Source organism: Peromyscus maniculatus, chromosome 1 (assembly GCF_049852395.1).
Source record: "Peromyscus maniculatus bairdii isolate BWxNUB_F1_BW_parent chromosome 1, HU_Pman_BW_mat_3.1, whole genome shotgun sequence".
Classification (NCBI taxonomy): domain Eukaryota; kingdom Metazoa; phylum Chordata; class Mammalia; order Rodentia; family Cricetidae; genus Peromyscus; species Peromyscus maniculatus.
The window spans coordinates 52,517,445-52,537,046 of NC_134852.1; the positions used below are offsets into that span (position 1 = coordinate 52,517,445).

General features: G+C 44.2%; 1 protein-coding gene across 1 annotated transcript; it reads left to right on the top strand.

Annotated features, from left to right (window-relative positions):
- The first annotated feature begins 4,168 nt into the window (after positions 1–4,168).
- LOC102911103 (uncharacterized) lies at positions 4,169–19,488 on the top strand. Its single transcript, XM_016000478.3, has 6 exons — positions 4,169–4,457; positions 4,903–5,018; positions 6,996–7,073; positions 9,657–9,783; positions 12,275–12,364; positions 18,009–19,488. The coding sequence occupies exons 3-6, from the start codon at positions 7,065–7,067 to the stop codon at positions 19,376–19,378; spliced, it is 1,596 nt and encodes a 531-aa protein (XP_015855964.2). The 5' UTR covers positions 4,169–4,457; positions 4,903–5,018; positions 6,996–7,064; the 3' UTR covers positions 19,379–19,488.
- Positions 19,489–19,602: the final 114 nt, after the last annotated feature.

Here is a 19,602-nt window from a genome sequence, read left to right on the forward strand (position 1 = left end):
CATGGCTATAAAATTTTTCTGTTAACATAGTTTCAAAATACCTTAATTTTTAAAGTTAATGAAAGTGCCATTTTTAATTTTAAAGGTGGTTTTTTTCTTTGGCTTTTTATAAAGCACGCTCTTGTAAACATGCTCATGAACAACCTTCATCAGGGTAAATGGGAGCTACATGACCAAACACCTTAGAAAAGCAACTTGAAGGGTGTCACTGCGGTTGGAACACAGCCACACATCAGCAGTTGCCTGAGGTTCTCTTCAGAGACCTCCACCCAGGCCAGACTGTGAGTCATGGCCTCACAAGAACTTCAGAGGGACCCAGATATGAAGCAGAGTTGGATTTATTACAAATAGAAATGAATGCTCTAAGAGAGAAAGGGAAAAGTGGGCTGACAGGAGGGATGTGGGTGTCTAGGGGAGTCACAGTTAGGTTCTTACAGTGAGTACTTAAGGGATCTGATGGCTTTCAAGTTACATCTGAAAAGACTGCTAAGAAAGCAACTCTTTTCTAACATTGCCCCCAAAGTGTCATTTGTAACAAGGTTAAGAGTTAAAGAATTTTTATAGACGGGCTTGATTGTCCACACCTTTAATCCCAGCAACTCAGGAGGCTGAAGCAGGTAGATCTCTGAGTTGGAGGCCAGCCTGGTCTACAGAGTGAGTTCCAGGACAGCCAGGACTGTTACACAGAGAAACCCTATCTCAAAAAAACAAAAGAAAAAAACTTAAAAGAACTTTTCTCAGTAAATGAAGTTGTGTGGTGGTTTACAAGGAGAACCAATCACTTAGGTACAGAAGAGATCGTGCCGGGAACATAAGGTTATACGTCCTTGAAAGCCCAAGTGAGCACAGCCTAATCGCTGTTGACATCCTTGATGGAGATTGGAGATGGCTGCTGGGAAAGTGTCAGCTGGTACAGGCAGAGCAATTTGTTTGTAGAGTTTTGTTAGGTTGTTTCATTTCATGTGCCTGGGTGTTTTGCCTGCACATGTGTACATGTACCAGCTATGTGCCTGGTGTCCTTGAGGCCTGAAGAAAGATTGCAGCCCCTGAAACAGGAGTTTCCAAATGGTTGTGAGCCCTGTGGGTGCTGAGAACAGAACCCAGGTCCAATGCTCTCAAGCGCTGAGCTGTCTCTTGTCCTGAAAATAGTTTACTTGCTGACTCTGACGAGTTGTCTTCTGGAACACACACAGTTTTTATGAGCTGTTAGGTCCTTCTCAGTGGAGTCTGAAGTCTGCCTATGTGGGCTTAAAAGCATGAGGTCTCTAAGCCTTTTCTCCTGGGACACTGAGGTTCCCTGTCTTTCTATCCTGCTGTGGAGTTCAATATGGTTCACAGTTTGAGGGTACACCTTGGCAGGACAGGAATGGCAAAAGGTTTGTGAAGCTACTGGTCATGTTGAGTCTGCAGTCGGGAAGCAGAAAGGTGAATGCAAGTGCTTAGCTTGCTTAGAATTTTTTTTCTAGATTTATGTGTATGAGTGTTTTGCCTGCATGTATATATACACCACATTTGCTTATGGATGATGAAGAGCCACCATGTGGGTGTTGGGAATAACCTGGGTCCTCCGTAAAAATAGCAAGTGCTCTTCGGTATTGAATCCCCTGGTGTCCCTTGTCCAGTAGCCCCCAACCCCACAAACATGCTCTTTTTGAGTTCAGGGTGTATCTTCCTACTTGAGTTAAAGCTGTGTGGAAATATCTTATTCTCTCACCCCCAGACTCCCAGAGATATGTCTTGTGAGTCTAAATCTCAAGTTGACAATCAAGGTTAGTGGCCCTTCATGGTGGCACATGGGAAGCAGAGGCCAGCCTGGTCTACAGAGTAAGTTCCAGGACAGCCAGGACTACACAGAGAAACCCTGTCTTGAAAAACAAAACAAAACAAAAAACTTAGCAATCACAGGACTCTGACCTTGACAGTGTTTCATTGTGCAACTGCAAATCACTTTAAGTGCCTTGTCGGGCCTGCTGACAGTCAGCTGGGTAGCTGGGTAGAGGTGTGCGGATTGAAGAGACAATGAAGAGGACAAAGTCGAGAGGTCTGCCTGTCAGAGGTAGAACAATGCACAGCGCAGGCATTCAACCACTATCCTGCCTTGCATCAAGGGGCAGGCAGTTTCATTTTCTATCTCGATGTATCTCCAGCTGGCATCTAGCTAGATAGTGTGTTCCTTCTTGTGGGCTAATCAGAACTTTCTCACAGCCTTGGAGCAAACAAGCTTAAACTTGACTGACTCAGAATAGACTTCAGATTCAAACTGGGAAACTGAGTCAGTTATAGGCTTCGACAGTGCCTCCTAGTGGACTTTATTGTTGGGTTCAGGGACTTTGTGGTGTTACATGCTGAAATACATACCCCAGTGGGCATTCTCCCTAGGCATTTCTTTGTGGTGTATATGAATGTCTTCATGTATGTGTGTGCACCACTGACGGGTGGCCCGGGAGGTAAGAAGAAGGCATTGAGTCCTCTGGAACTGTAATTATGGATGGCTATGAGCCACCACATAGTGCTGAGAACTGAACTCAGATTTTCTGTAAGAGCAACCAGTGTTCTTAACCTATGAGCCATCTCCTCAATTCAGTTATTTATTTGTTTGTTTGTTTTGAGACAGGGTGCTTCTACATAACGCCAGCTATACTAGAACTTACTGTATAGACCAGGCTGGCCTCAAACTCACAGAAATCTGCCTACCTCTGCCTTGGATTGTGAGCACAGGGATTAAAGGCATGTGTCACCATCCTGGTCCCACATTTTATTTTTTCAGTTTTAGTTTGTGTGTGCAACAGTCTTGCTATGGAGGTCACAGGGGAGCTGGGTCTCTCCTTCCACCATCTAGTTCCCGGGGAATGAACAGCAAGTTCTACTGAGCCATCTTCTGGCTTAGATGCCCTTAATATGAATATTAACTGTAGAAATAAGACTGTTTTCCTTATGGAAGATTTAAACATAAATAAGACAGAAACACCTTTTTGTTTTCCCAAAGAGTAGTCATAATCAGTGGTTTACTTAGATGGCAAGGTTTTTGTTTGAGATCAGGAGTGTTTTTTTTTTTTTTTTTTTTAATTACATCTATTTCATGCATGTGTGTATGTTCTACAGCACATTACATGTGTGGAGGCCTGAGAATAACTTGTAGGAGTTGGTTCTCTTCCAGTATGTGAGCCCTGAGGATTGAACTCAGGTCTTCAGGCTTGGCAGCAAGTACTTTTAATCTCATGCCCCATGATGTCACCTGGCTGGTTTCCCTCTTGGCCTCCATTGACTCCCTATCTCTGCCTCCAGAGTAGCTGTGACTTCAGGTGTGAGTCATCATGCTCATCTTGAGCTGTTAGGCAGGTGGGTTGAGACAGGGTCTCTCTATGTACCCCTGGCTGGCCTCAAACTCAGTACTCATGCCCAGACTTAGGAGTGCTGAGGTTTTAGGCTGATACTCAGCTAGGACCCTTTGGGGGTGTTTTGGTTGTTTTTTATTGTTTGCTTATGTTCGTTTTTTTTTTTAGATGGGCTTTTCTGTGTAACAATGTGTGCTGGAACTTGCTCTGCAAACCAGGCTGGCCTCGAACTCAGAGATTGCCTGCCTCTGTCTCCCAAATTGTGGGATTAAAGGTGTGAGCAACCACCACCCGGTGACCCTCTTGTTGTAGAGCTCTGTTTTTTAGTGGGTACTGTCAGTAGGAATGCTTATACCACCTACCCCAGTATTTCATTAGGATTAAGTTAGTTAAGATTCATGGCACTTAGGGTTGTGCCTGAGAAAATAATAGGCTGCTAGTCACTGCTTTCTAGTCATTGAAGGCTTAACTTTCTGCAGATCATAGTATTAAGGAATACAATTAAAGATGATGAATGAATCAAAAGTTTAATCATTACTTTTACTTTATGTATTTGAGACCCGGTCTTATCGTATAGCCTTGGCTGGCTTGGAATTCACTATGTAGCTCATTTGCAGTCATCTCCATAACAAGCCCATCATTATATCAAATAACGCAATTTTCCAGAGGAAAACCAGCCTTTTCCCCAGATGCTTAAGCAAAGCTGAGGTCCCCGCTTCTCCCCTAGTCCGGCGTCCCCCAACCAAGCTCTTGGTGAGTGCCCAGCGGGTTCCCGGTCCGCTCCGGCAGCGCCTGCGCACTGGTGCGTGCGGCTGTCCCTCCCAGCAGCCCCCGCGCGCGGCCCTTTGAGCCCTCCGGGTCCGGTCTTTAGTCTTGGCGCTTTTGCAGCCGGCGTCACCTGGGCGTGGGCGGGGCCGCCGAGCGGCGCTAGCTGGGTGTCCGGTCCTGGTCCCCTGGGCGTAGTGAAGGCTCCCCAGGGAGCGGGGCAAGGGGTGCAGGGAGGGACCGGGGCCCGCGACCGGGGCTGCGTGGGGACGACCGAGGCGAGCTGTGCCTGCGGGGCGTGGCGGGGTGGCACGGCGGCTGAGTGCGGCCAGGAGACCACAACGTGATGGCATTTGTGTGAGTGAATGGGATGCAGGGCGGCTGGTGTGAGCTCCATTGCCAAGGCCGTGGAGTATGGCCTCAGGGTCGGCTGCAGTGTAACCACGTCAGTCCCAAAGATGAATGGTCCCCAGCCATTCACCTGAGCGCCACACAAAAGACTCCCAGCAAACAAAGCAAAGAGCTCCGGATCTTGGGCAAAGAATGGTAGGGTAGAGCTGGCTCCTTGGGGATACCTTCCCCCCACTCCCCAGCCTACCACACAAGCAAGGACAGTCACACACTGGGCAGGCTGTGTGGCGTCCAACTAGAAAGCTATTGTAAACTGGCGATGCCAGCCCTGGCCATCCGCTGCCCTGGCCTTTCCTAGACACCAGGAAAGGACAACTGTGCTCACCTTCTGTGTGTGAGTGACGGATGGCAGTGAGAGGACTGGTTGTACTCTGTGTTTTGATTTAACCAGGCTGGACAAGGCTCCAAGGAAAGTTGGAATGTGAAGATTCTCTCCTGCCCCGCTCCTGCTGAAGTCTTGAAGCCTCACAGGAACAGAAGCAGGACATTGCTGTTGCCTGTTATAAGGTAAGGTTAAGGGAATCGAATGTTACCTCGTTGATCTGTGAAATGCATTTTTATTTTTTAGTAGATAAGAACATTTGTTATTTGTAAATGTCTATTTCTTGGAAACAGTGCCTAACTCCTTACACCATATGCCTGTATGCACATATCCACTTTTCAATGCTTAGTACTTAAAACCTCTCTCAAAGGAGACTTAAGGCTTATTTTATGACTGTACTATATTATTTATTTAGGTTTTTCAAGACAGGATTTCTCTGTGTAGCCCTGGCTGTCCTGGAACTTAAGTCTGTAGACCAGGCTGGCCTCTAACTAAGAGATCCGCCTGCTAAGTGCTGGAATTAAAAGAGTCATAGTCCAGAAGTTAGAGAAACATCATCCTTTACAGTAGCCACAAATAATATAAAATACCTTGGGATAACACTAACTAAACAAGTGAAGGACCTTTTTGATAAGAACTTTAAGTCTCTAAAGAAAGAAATTGAAGAAGATATCAGAAAATGGAAGGATCTCCCATGCTCATGGATAGGTAGGATTAACATAGTAAAAGTGGCAATTTTACCAAAAACAATCTACAGATTCAATGCAATCCCCATCAAAATCCCAACACAATTCTTCACAGACTTGGAAAGAAAAATACTCAACTTCATATGGAAAAACAAAAGACCCAGGATAGCTAAAAGAATCCTGTACAATAAAGCAATCTCTGGAGGCATCACCATCCCTGACCTCAAGCTCTATAGTAGAGCTTGGTACTGGCATAAAAATTGACATGTGTTCATATATTGACACATATGAACACCTGATTTTTGACAAAGAAGCCAAAACTATACAATGGAAAAAAAAATTCATTCATAAAATGCCTCTGAGTCTTCATTCCACAGACCCGCGTGAACCCACACCCGTGACGAGACACACAGTAACATGTGGGGGTCATTCTCTTTGTACCATGTAAGCTCTAGAAATCAAACTTAGGTCATCACCAATCTTGGTGGCAAGTATCTTTACCAGCTGAACCATTCTGTCAGCATACTTTGATATACATCTTTGATGACCATATCTTATATATAATTGTTTTCTTTAGTCCTCAGAGTAGAATTTCTGAGTCAAGGTTTTTGCATGCAATAATTCTACTTATACATACTTTTAAATTCTATCTTTGGCATACTGGCTAGAATGTCCATTTCCTTGTATTCTTTTTTTTTTTTTTTTTTTTTTAAGACAGGGTTTCTCTGTGTTGTTTTGGTGCCTGTCCTGGATCTCACTCTGTAGACCAGGCCTCGAACTCACAGAGATCTGCCTGGCTCTGCCTCTGCCTGGCTCTGCCTCCTGAGTGCTGGGATTAAAGGTCTGTGCCACCACCGCCCTGGCTTCCTCATATTCTTGATAATGTGAGCACTGATACTCTTAAAGTGAGATTTTTATATCCTGGGAGTTTGATATCATTTCTGTTTTGTCGTGAATTATGAGTGCCGAGTCTCTGTCATTGAATCAGGGAATCCTGTGTTTCATGAACTAGGGCTAGGACTAAGTGAGAGCCAGCTTTGTGGTGAGGATAGGTGTTCCATATGTATCTTTGCTACTTCCCAACTTTCAATTTTACAAGCCTGATTTAATTTCTTTTATTGTGGGGTTTCTCATCTATTGCATGAATAGAATATTATACTAAGTAGCAATCCTGAAGATATAATGTAATGTTTAAAACATTCATCATAAATAAGGGATGATGGTGCATCCCTGTAATCTCGGCAGGAGGAGGCAGGAGGATCCGAACACTTTGGAAGTAGGCTTGGCTGTGGGCAGGCCGAGCAACAGTTTCCCAGTACTTGGTACTTAGGAATTTCTTTACTTATGTCTGGTGAATCCAGGTGTACTTTTGAAACTTTGAAGGAGACTGGGTAAGATGTTGTGGCCCTAGATGTAGAGATCATCTGAGGACTTTTGAGGCCAATTTCATCTCATGGACTTGTTTTCTTCCCCTAGCTCTGGCCTCAGTGGACTCTGCTTCTTCTGAGAAATACATTTCAGGGAAGACTGTTGAATTTCTAAACCATGGCCCGTGTAAGTTAACTGTTCATATTTTTTTTCTGGAAACACTATCATGTTGAGGTCCTGTGAATACTTCTCCTTTGAAAATTCTTTTTATGTATATGAGTGTTTATATATGCACCATGGATATGAAGTGTGTGTGTGTGTGTGTGTGTGTGTGTGTGTGTGTGTGTGTATACCACGAGTGCCAGGGTTCAAGGGGGCCAGAAGAAGGTGTCAGATCCCCTGGAATTGCAGTTAAAGTTATAAGCCACCATGTAGGTGTTGGGAACCTAACCCAGGTCCTCTGTGAGAATAGTGAGTGCTCTTAATGGCTGAGCCTTCCTTTCAGCCACACGGGAACGTTTCTGTATTGTGAGACTTACTGTCAGAACCCCATCTGGGACCTTCCTCTTGGTTGTTTCAAATCCACTCAGTAAAGAACATGGGCATTGTATTTTCCACAGCTGTCATTCATGTGCTCACTGAACAAATCATTATCTTTAAGCTGATGAAAGAGGATAGGGTCATTTAACTACTCATAGGAAGATTCTTGGGCTTTTCTAGATTTTAGTTTTCTAAGTATATAAAATTTGCTATTGGCGGGGTTATGGTGGCCTTTAATCCTAGCACTCGGGAGGCAGAGGCAGGGGGATCTCTGTGAGTTCAAGGCCAGCTTGGTCTACAGATCTAGTTCCAGGACAGTCAGGGCTACACAGAGAAACCTTGTCTGGAAGAACAAAAACAAAACAATTTTCTGTTGTTCCTGGGCATTGGTAGCACATCCTTTAGTCCCAGCACTCAGGAGGCAAGGGCAGGTGGATCCCTTGAATTTGGGGCTAGCCTGGTCTACAGAGGACAGCTAGGGATACACAGAGAAACCCTGTCTTGAAAAACCAATAAACAAACAAATAAATGTGCTGTTGTTTGGCTTCAGCTAAGACATGGTGAGATCTTGTAGATTTAGGGTTGGGTGGGGAAGTGTCTGGAACTTGCTTTCAGAGAGATTTAGATCTTCACTAGGAATCCCTGTTATGAGCAGTGTCACATTCGCAGTAGACTAGGTTATGCTAGGGTTACCACGTACGGCCCCCATTCCTCAGCTTTTGTGTGGTTGCTTGAGTCTGAGCTCAGGTCCTCATGCTTGTTTGGTTACCCACTGAGCCGTTTCCCAGCCCCTGACTTTTCTGGAAGACAGGACTGGCACTAGGGACGATGACCCCTTTAACCCTGGCCCTTGGGAGGTTGAGGTGGTGGGATGGCTGCTAGTCCCAGGTGATCCAGACTACAGATTCTGTCTCTAAAACAGAACCAAAAACCAGAATCAGTGAAGCAGCTCAGTGGGCCAAAGGTCCTTGCTGCAGGGTGACGTCAACCTAGAGACCTGAGATCGACTCCGGTAACCCACAAGGTGGAAGGCAAAAACTGACTCCACAAAGTTGTCCTCTCACCTCCACATGTGTGCATGCAAAGAGACACTCTCATGCGCGCATGCGCGTGCATAGTTATTGGTATGTAGCCCAGGCTGGCCTTACATTCATGGTCCTCCTACCTCGCTCGTCACAGTACTGTTGTCTCTTCCCCTAGTCTCTCACTCTTGACTCCCGGCCTACAGTGTGTTCATCACATGACCAAAAAGAAGCACAGGGAGGGACGGGCTTGTTTGTTTGTTTGTTTGTTTGTTTGTTTATTTAATTTCATCTTGCAGCTTCTTGTCCATCATGAAGGAAAGTCAGGACAGGAACTCAAGGCAGGAACCTGGAGGCAGGAATGAAGCGGAGACCAGGGAGGAATGTTGCTTACTAGCTTACTCTTCCTGGCTTGCTCAGCTATCTTTTGTTTTGTTTTGTTTTTTTGAAACAGGGTTTCTCTGTGTAGCCCTGGCTGTCTTGGATCTTGCTCTGTAGACCAGGTTGGCCTTGAACTCACAGAGATCCTGCTGCCTCTGCCTCCTGAGTGCTGGGATTAAAGGCTATCTTTCTTTTACAACAACCAGGACCACCCAACCAGATCTGCACCGTCCACAGTGGTGCTCCCACATCAATCAATTCTGCAGACATGCTCACAGGCCAGTGTGATGGAGGCAGATTCTTAGTTGAGGTTCTCTTCCCAGATGACTTAGCTTGTGTCAAAGTGACAGAACCAACCAGCACACTCTCGTGGATTAGCGCTATCGTCTTTGCTTTTCCAACATGTTTGGACTATTGAAGTATGTCAGGGTATGTAGCAGCTGAAGGTGATGGTTCATAACAGAGAGAGGATGGAAGTTGGGGGGGGGAGGGGGAGGGGAAATAGCAGCAGGACCCTCCTAGAGCACATACGCACCTTGCTTTAGGACCCTCATTTTCCTCTGAGAACCTCCTAGCTCAAGCCTGTTTGCTATAATGGCCCGCTTTTGAGCTGTGGTGGATCACACTTTTAATACCAACACTTGGGAGGCAGAGGCAGGTGGAGCTCTATGAGGCCAGCCTGGGCTACACAGTGAGTGCATTCCATAGGGAACATTTGTCTCAAAACAAGCAAATGCCCACTTCTCTCAGTATCTCTTCCATATCTTTTCTTTGGGCTTTAAATGCTTTTTGTCTGTTTAGTTGTATCATCTGGTCTGTCATTCAGGTATCAGTGATGTTCAGTGATGTATCCATAGCCTTCTCTCGGGAAGAGTGGGAGTACCTGGACCTCTCTCAGAGGGATTTGTACAAAGACGTGATGATGGAGAACTACCGCAATGTGGCCTCCCTAGGTAAGCTTCTCCCTTCAGCGATTTGGATTGTATTCTCTAACGTCCATTCTCTCTGGAAATTTCCCAGAAACCATTCGATTTTCTTTTGCATTCATTTACTTATTTACTTATGTATTGTGTATGTTGTGGGGGAGGGGCATGCACATGCTGTAGTAAGCATGTGGAGGTCAGAGGACAGCATTTGAAAACTGGCTCGTCTTCCACTGTCTTCTGGGAATGAACTTAGGTTGGCAGCAGTGCCCTCCCCCTGTGCCCTCCCCCCTGCCTTACACTGTTTTTAAGGAGATGGTGTGAACATTTATTCAGGAGTAAGTACTTTCATTAAATATATTCACTTTCCCCGTACTCAAGGGACCTTTGGGCCCTTTATAGTGACAGAATTTTTTTTAAATTTTTACTTGTTTGAGATGTGGTCATATTTTATGGTTCAGGTTGGTCTGCAGCTCTCCATCTTCCACCTGCCTCAGCCTCTTGAGCCGTGGGATTGCAGATATGTGCTACTTTAGTGACTAGACTTAAATGTAGCCTTATCAATATCAAAGAAGACGTTTCGCTTTTTAAATGATTATTTATTTTTTATTTATGCACATGAAGAGGGGGCCATGCTTGTGCAGTGACATGTGGAGGTCAGAGGACAACTTGCAGGACTGGATTCTCCCTTCCAACATGTGGGTCCTGGGGACTGAACTTGGGTCGTCAGGCTTGAGGGCAAATGCCTTTACCCGCTGAACCATCCACTGGCCATCACTTTGTTTATATGTTTTGTTGTTGGTATACCTATAAGGAAAATAGCTATGCCTTGTTTCTTAGTTTTTCTCTAGCAGAAGAACATATATAGTTTATATAGTGGTGTTATTTCCAGCTCAAGGTAACCCATTTCATTACCTTTGTTAATGAACCATCAGTTTTACCAACTTTGGTAGGCGAAAGTTTCTCGGTCCCGCCTGGCTCTGTGGTCCAGACAAATCTCTCCCACCTGCGGTCCACAGCTGCTTATAAAATAATTACACAGAGGCTTATATTAAATACAAACTGTATGGCTGTGGCTCAGGCTTCTTGCTAGCTAGCTCATATAACTTAACTCAACCCATTTTTGGCTCACCGGTACTTTCACATTTTCCTTCTTGGATGGCTGGATCGAGTCTCTCCCGACTCTACCCTTCTTCATCTCCATCTTCAGTTTGAATGTACCACCTAACCATATTCTGCCTTGTCATTGGCCAAGCAGCTTTATTTATCAACCAGTGAGAGCAACACATCTTCACAGTGTACAGAAAGACATCCCTCAGCACTTCTCTTTTTCTGTCTAATCAAAAAGGAAGGTTTTAATTTTAACATAGTAAATTACATATAACAAAACAGTTATCAAGCAAGAATTACAGTTGTAATTATCTAGTCTAATTGTATTTGGCAAAATTAAAGAAAATACTCTATCCTATTTTTGTGACTCTAAAGGTTTATATCTAATTTATCTTTTATCATGACTAAGGAAAACTGTAATTATGACTATCTAGTCTTCAACTCCATCCAAGACCCCAGAAGGATATATTACCTAAGTAAACAGGAAGTGCATTGTAAGCAACTTCCAAAATTCTAGAAATGACAGAGACATCTGGCTGCCTGGACAGTCACCCCAGCCTCCTCTGCATCATTGGGGCATCCATCCTCAGCCTACAGACCTAGAGTCTCTGGCATACTTTTTAGTGAAGCAGGAAATTTGAAACTAATTGTTTTCCTCTCAGTAAAGTAAGAATATTAATAGCTAATGAAATACATTTAGTTCAGCTAGGTAGTGCTTAGATAGTTCCATAAAATAGACATTTTTATTATTATTTTATTTATTTATTTTGTTTGTTTTTGAGACAGAGTTTCTCTGTGTAACAGCCCTGGCTTTACTGGAACTTGCTTTATAGATCAGGCTGACTTTGAACTTAGAGATCTACCTGCCTCTGCCTTCTGAGTGCTGGGATTAAAGGTGCACCACCATGCCTGGCTATTATTATTATTATTGTTATTATTGAAATAGCATCTCTGCCTCAGCCACCCACGTGCAGGGATTACAGATGTGAGTCACCACACTCGGCTGTAACCGACAGTTTTTTAATGATTTATTTTTCTGTACGTGTATATGTTTGGGTGTTTTGGAATGTGCATGTGAATTCAGTACCTGAGGAGGCCAGAAGAGGGTGGCAGATTCCCCTGGAGCTGGAGGTACAGACTGATGTGAGTTGTGGGTGCTGGGAACTGAACTCAGGCCCTCTGCAAGAGCGGTATGTGCTCTCCACCCCTGGACCATCTCTCCGGCCCTTGTAGTAGACACTCTTACTATTGCTATTTTACAGATAAAGAGAATGAAGCAGAGAAGTAGCCGGCCTCCTGCCACACAAGAGTTCTTTCCCTTTCCTCTGATGTGTAACAGACTTACTAAAATGAACCAAAGAAAACTTGACTTAATTTCCTCATTGCCTCATGTTTCTTTTCTTCTAAATAGGCTACTTCATTTCTAAACCAGATGTGATTTCCTTGCTGGAGCAAGGGAAGGAGCCCTGGAAGGTTGTGAGGAGGAGGAGGCGAAACCCAGGTAAGTGAGGCTGTGTCAGGCTGGGGACACACCCACCTAGCTGAAAAAGAGGTGCACCAGCTAGATGGACTTTGAGAGCTGAGCATCGGGATAGGGGCTGTCAGTACAGTGGTAAACAGACATGTCCCTCAGGATTTGCCTTGTAATTAGAGAAGCCTAGTCGCTATAAAAAAGTAGAAAATAGCCGGGCGTTGGTGGCGCACGCCTTTAATCCCAGCACTCGGGAGGCAGAGCCAGGCGGATCTCTGTGAGTTCGAGGCCAGCCTGGGCTACCAAGTGAGCTCCAGGAAAGGCGCAAAGCTACGCAGAGAAACCCTGTCTCGGAAAAACCAAAAAAAAAAGTAGAAAATAGAATGGCAGGAAGCAATAGAGAGCTGTGAAGAGTCAGCAGAGGGAAGAGTGCGGGGTCCTAGGAAAGCTTTGCCGGGTGTGTAGAGGATCCTGCTGCCTTGCTCGAGGCAAGTGATCTGCTTTATAGCTGCGTCATCAGCCCAGGAAAGCTCTTAACATTATGGTCACCTTCCCTCACACAATTTAATTTTTAAAGGAGTTATTTATTTTTTAAATGTATAGGAGTGTTTCACCTGCATATGTGTGTATGCCTGATGCTCAAAGGAATCGGGAGAGGGTGTCAGGTTCTGTCTTAACTACTTCTCTATGGCTGTGCAGACACAGTCACCAAAGCAACTTAGAAAAGAGTTGATTGGTACAGACCGTTTCAAAGGGTGAGTCCACGATTGGTCGATCGTCATGGTTGGGAGCGTAGCAGTCTCTAGATTTGCTGGGGTAATGGAGAGACGATACCATATTTTTAATGTTGTTTTTCTCAGTGAAATAAGACCATAAGGATAATATTCTGTGCAAACACAGCACTCCTATTCTGGTAACCCAAAATCTGAGAGTCCAAAAGGGTCTGGAAATAATACAGCCTGACATACGAGGAACTGTACTTTGGTAATCAATTTTAGTCACTTCCTGAAGAAGCCTATGATGAATATTAACATAGGCTGAGTAACCCTTATTCAAATGCTTGGGAGAAGACGTGTTCCAGATTCAGACCTGGGTGTATGGATTTCGTGTGGATTGGTGTCTTCCCTGCATGTTTGGCTGCGCACCACATACATGTGTGCCTGGTACCCATGGGGGCCAGAGAGGGCGTTGTATCTCCTGGACCTGGAGTGCAGATGTGTAAGCCACCATGTGAGGGCTGGCAATGGAACTCGGGTCCTCTTCAGGAGCAGCAGATGTTCCTAGCTGCTGAGCCATCTCTCCAGCCCCTCCATGCCAATTTAAACAACGACCGATAAAATGGAGGGGGCTTTAGGTGGGGGCTGCAGACCCAAGGGAGACGAATGGAAGAGAAAGGTGGTTTTGGGAAGGGTTGTGGGGCCTCTGCCGCTGCTTGTCAGTTCACGACCAGAACTGCTGAAGGAAGGGCGTTATGGTGCTCCGTCTCTGCAGTGTCTGGGTTCGGGGTAGGGAAGCTCCAGGAAGGCCTCCCTGGCGTCTGTTGAGTCACACATGCTTCAGTGTCAAGTCACCTGTGAGCCAAGGCAGCCTGTTCAGGGCAGTGTGTTCTCTGTAGCCCACCTTTATGGAAGTAGCATGTCAGGAGCCACGTAGAAGTTCTCAGTTCTCAGCTAAACTTAGATGAACTCTTTCTAAAGCCTTTGTGTGCTTTGAAAAGCACTTTTTTCTTGCAGTATAGCAAGTCTGATCACATTCTCTATTTGTTCTATGGAAATTGATCTGTTTTAGCCAGGCATGGTGGTGCAGACCTCTAATCCTACTTACCAGGTCGAGGCAGGAGGATGAGAAGTTTGAGGCTGGCTGCAGCTACATGAAACTCTGTCTCAAAAGCCAAACCAGGCTGGGTGGTGGTGGTGCACGCCTTTAATCCCAGCACTCGGGAGGCAGAGCCAGGCAGATCTCTGTGAGTTCAAGGCCAGCCTGGGCTACCAAGTGAGTTCCAGGAAAGGCGCAAAGCTACACAGAGAAACCCTGTCTCGAAAACCAAAACCAAAAAAAAAAAAAAAAAAAAAAAAAAAGCCAAACCAAACAGCCAAACAAAAATTTGTCTGTTAAATATATATCCTTGGTGGTCAATTGTGTTTTCCCAGAAAAATACCCATTTTAGTTATGCTACATTTTTTAAATCTAAATTTATTGCCAGTCATTTTTTTTTCCTAATAATGCTCTGTACTTATCATTTTCACATTATTGTTTCCTTTTTTTTTTTTTTTTTTTTTTTCTTTTTCTTTTTCTTTCCCAAGACATAGTTTGTATAGCCCTGGCTGTCCTAGAACTTGCTCTGTAGACCAGGCTGGCCTCAGAGATCCACCTGCTTCTGCCTTCAAGTGCTAAGATTAAAGACGTGTGCCACTACTGCCCGGCTTCTTGTTTGCTTTTTATTTATATATTTTTGTTTGTTTGAGACAGTTTCTGTGAGCCCTCTTGCCTCAGTTTCCCAAGTGCTCGTGTTATAAATTATAATATTATGTTTCTATATAGATGTACCCCCAGTACGTTGTCATTGTTATTTCTATGTTTGTTCTCCATTTTGTTTATTTTTGTCTTGTTTGTTTGCTTTTAGTGCTGTGTGGAACTCAGGACTTCATACCTTAGGCAAGCACTCTACCACCAAGCTGCAAGGATGCGTCCTTGGTCCCTTATACATTGTATTGGAGATAGGGTCTTGCTGGAGTGCCCAGGCTGCACTTCCCTTATACATTGTATTGGAGATAGGGTCTTGCTGGAGTGCTCAGGCTGCACTTCCCTTATACATTGTATCTGAGATAGGGTCTTGCTGGAGTGCCCAGGCTGCACTTGCATTTGCGGTTCTCCTGTCTCAACCTCAGGCGTGCTGTGGTCACAGGCCTGTGGATCCTCACCCACCATTGTAACTTTCTTTTTACCTTTTTGTTTTCTAAAAAGCAATGATACTAGATACTATTTTAAATCTTTTTTTCCTATTGACATAAAAGTTATAGATCATATTTTTAAATTTTTAAATAGATTTTCTGTTTTCATTATTTCTAGTTTGGTACAAAATACCTATATGATTTCAACTTTTTACACAGACCACAATTGCAATAATTGAAAATCTCATCCTCTTTCACGAGGGTCATTCTGCACAGCATTTCTCTGACTCCTCCTCTTGGCTTGCTTCTGCTCTTCAGGTACTACACCTTCACGTTCAGATATGTTCAAGAGCTTTTGCCTCCATTACCTAGTGACATCATCCCCTAGGAGTTCTAAGCTTTTCAGTGAGATGTACACCTGTTTCATGGTCTGGAAATGCAGTAATGGATAATCTCAGAAAATCCAAGAGAGGTCTCTCTAACGAGGGAATGAAACAGAGAAGACCAGAGCAGGGGGAGGAAGGAATGAAGCAGCTGTGATATAACGAATGAGGAAACAGACAGGAAACGGACACTGAAGAGAACCCAGCCTAAATAACAATAGAAGGAGCCTGTTTTGATTTAATTTGAGACAGGGTTTCTCTGTGTTGCCTTGACTGTTCTGTAGCTCACTTTGTAGACCAGGCTGGCCTCGAACTCATAGAGATCCACCTGCCTCTGCCCAGAGTGCTGGGATTAAAGGCGTGCACCACTACGGCCCGCATAAGAAGCCTTTTGAACTATGGCTTGCCTAGTGTTGGTGAGGCCCTGGGTCCAACCTTAAGTACCACAAGGAAAGGAAAAGAATGGACATAAGAGAGATGCAAAGTGGGGAAGGCGTAAGAATGATCTCCCTGTGCCATGTGTGTGTTTAACTGTGCATGCTTAGATGCATGAAGAGACTATTTACCCATCTGCAGTAAACTATGAGATTAGAGGCAAAAAGATATACTTAGAACAAGTAGGAGCTGTGATAAATAAATAAGTCAATTCTATTATGCTATGACCTTATCATTTAGTAGAGAATAAGTTAAGATTGTGTCTGCCTTTAAAGAGCCTTTCAGGTAAGGAAAAGCTGAGGCTTGAACAGCACAATGTTACAGCTGTGCGAGACTCTGGGTTCCATCTCCAGTACATTTTATAAAGTTGGGAAAGTCAGTCACAACTGTGAAAATGCAAAATTGTTAATAATGAGAGTTGTGGAGCGGGAGAGAGTGCTCAGTTGATGAAGCACTTGCTTTGCACACAGGATGCCCTGAGTTAGAAGAGTCTTAGCATCCATTTAAAAGCCAGTGTGCGTAATCTCAGTGCTGGGAAGGCAGAGACAGAGGATCCCAGAGCTTACTGGCCAGCCAGCCTAACTGAACTGATAAGTTCCAGCTTCAGAGACTGTCTCCAAAAATAAGGTGGAGGACCTAGAGATATGGCTTCATGGTTAAGAGGGCTGTTGCTCTTGTAGAGGACCTAGGTTCAGTTCCTAGAACCCACGTGATGGATCACAAACAGCTGTAACTCCAGGTCCAGGGGATCCAACACCCTCCTCTGACCTCTACATGTCCACAGTGCACAAAAATCATGGAGGCACAACACTCGTACACCTAAAATAAATAGATCTACTCTGCAGGAGCAGCCAGTGCTCTTAACCGCTGGACCATCTCTCCAGTCTCCTAAATGTTTAATAAAAATTAGAATCTGGTCTGGGAAGATGGGTCAGTGGTTAAAGTGTTTGCTGCATAAATGTGTTCAGTTCCCCCGAACCAGTGTAAATGCCAGTTAGGTGTGGTGATCCACTGGCAATTCCAGATTTGGAAGGCAAAGATAGAGGATTTCCTAGAGCAGTGGTTGTCAACCTTCCTAATGCTGGGACCCTTTAATACAGTTCCTCTTGTTGTGGTGACCCCCAACCATAAAATTATTTCCATTGCTACTTCATAACTGTCATTTTACTACTGTTATGGGTCAAATGTAAATATCTGATACGCAGGATATCTAATATGTGACCCCTCCCAAGGAATCTCGACTCACATGTTGAGAACCACTGCCCTACAACAAGCTAGCTAGCAAGACTAGCCATATTGGCTAGCTCTGGGTTTGGTTGAAAGACCCAATCCTCAATGAATAAGATGGATGGTAAATTGAGGATGATTCCTGACATCAACCTTAGGCCTCCACATGCCCCCCATGTGTACCTATACATGTGCAAAACATGTATCTACATACAAGTGCACGTCACACATACAAACACAAAAACACATGAAAAATGGGGAAAAAATTATAGTCTTATCCAGGTGGTTCTGGTAGTATTTGAACAGTATTGGGATTTTTTGTTTGTTTGTTTTTGTTTTTTGAGACAGGTTCTCACTATGTAGCCCTGGCAGTCCTAGAACTCACTCTGTAGATCAGGCTGGCCTCAAACTCACAGTTTCACCTCTCTCTTCCTCCCGAGTGTTGGGATTAAAGATGTCTGCCACTACACCCAGCTTTAAACAGTGTTTATAATAAGCCACCCAGCAATTCTGATTCATACCTCAGTTCATGAACCAGTGATAAATAATGTTTAATTGATTACCACTGACTTTCCTTATATGAACTCTCATTTTCCTAGTATTCCCTTTTGCCCCCCAAATTATATGACACTAATTTGAGTTTGATTGAATGTTACCTTCTTCGTCTTCTATTTTTACTGTAGAAAGTTTACTTCTTGAGAAAAAGAAAATAGCGTGTGTCTGCTTTCTTTCTTGCAGATTTGGAAACTAAGGATGAGACCAATCAGTTATCCTCAGAAAATGGCATTTATGAAATGAATTTATCCCAATGGAAGATAATGGAAAGAATTGGGAACGGTAGCCTGAAGGGCCTTATTTTAAAAAGTGAATGGGAGTCCAAAAGAAAACATGAAAGCCAAGAGGGATCTCAGGAGGGATATCTCAGACAAGTGAAAATCACGTCTGAAAAAATGTCCTCTTACCAAAAGCATACATCTGCTACTCCACGTCAGAGAATCCATTTTGTGGAGAAACCCTATGAATGTAATGAATGTGGGAAGGCATTTAGAGTCCGCCAACAGCTTACTTTTCATCATAGAATTCATACTGGCGAGAAGCCCTATGAATGTAAGGAATGTGGGATGGCTTTTAGGCAGACTGCACACCTTACCAGACATCAGAGACTTCATTCTGGTGAAAAACTGTATGAGTGTAAGGAGTGTGGGGAAGCATTCATGTATGGCCCAGACCTTAAAGCACATCAAAAACTTCATCCCGGCGAGAAGCCCTACGCATGTAAAGAATGTGGGAAAGCCTTCAGGGTACGAGGACAACTCACTCTCCATCAGAGGATCCACACTGGTGAGAAGCCCTATGTGTGTAAAGAATGTGGGAAGGCCTTCAGGCAATATGCACACCTTACTCGACATCAGAAACTTAATATTGCTGACAGACTCTATGAGTGTAAAGAGTGTGGGAAAGACTTTCTGTGTGGTTCTGGCCTTAGAGTACATTACAAACTTCACACTGGTGAGAAGCCTTATGAATGTAAGGACTGTGGGAAGGCCTTTAGAGTTCGACAGCAGCTAACCCTGCATCAGAGGATCCACACTGGTGAGAAGCCCTATGAATGTAATGAATGTGGGAAGACCTTTAGTCGGGGCTACCATCTTATTCTCCATCACAGAATACATACGGGGGAAAAGCCTTATGAATGCAAGGAATGCTGGAAGGCATTCAGTCGATACTCACAGCTTATTTCACATCAGAGTATTCACATTGGTGTTAAACCCTATGACTGTAAAGAGTGTGGGAAAGCCTTCAGACTGCTCTCACAGCTCACACAGCACCAGAGCATCCACGCTGGCGAGAAGCCCTACACATGTAAGGAATGTGGGAAGTCTTTTAGGTTGCGTCAGAAACTTACTCTACACCAGAGCATTCACACTGGGGAAAAGCCCTTTGAGTGTAAAGAATGTAGGAAGGTCTTTCGACTTAATTCGTCTCTTATTCAACATCTGAGAATTCATTCTGGTGAGAAACCCTATGAGTGTAAAGAATGTAAGAAGGCCTTTAGACAGCATTCACACCTCACCCATCATCTGAAGATTCATAGTGTCAAAGTGTAACAGAGTCTTATAGAACGTTCTATGAATGTTACAACTGATCTCTCTTGCTCATACATGTAACTGATCTGGCATAAGAGGGTTTATACCATTAAAGGAATGTGTTAATTTAATGTGTTTCATTGTGTTCCAGTCTGTTCACAGCTGTAATGCTTCAACACACTTATTCTACAGTCAGTCCTACATATAAACAAACGTGGGGGAAAATAACTCAATTCTCTCACTCC

Excerpts from the sequence above, each read along its gene's own strand:
- LOC102911103 (XM_016000478.3), top strand. Across the intron at positions 9,784-12,274 it reads CCGCAATGTGGCCTCCCTAG|GCTACTTCATTTCTAAACCA; the intron begins GTAAGCTTCTCC and ends TCTTCTAAATAG. Across the intron at positions 12,365-18,008 it reads GAGGAGGAGGCGAAACCCAG|ATTTGGAAACTAAGGATGAG; the intron begins GTAAGTGAGGCT and ends TCTTTCTTGCAG.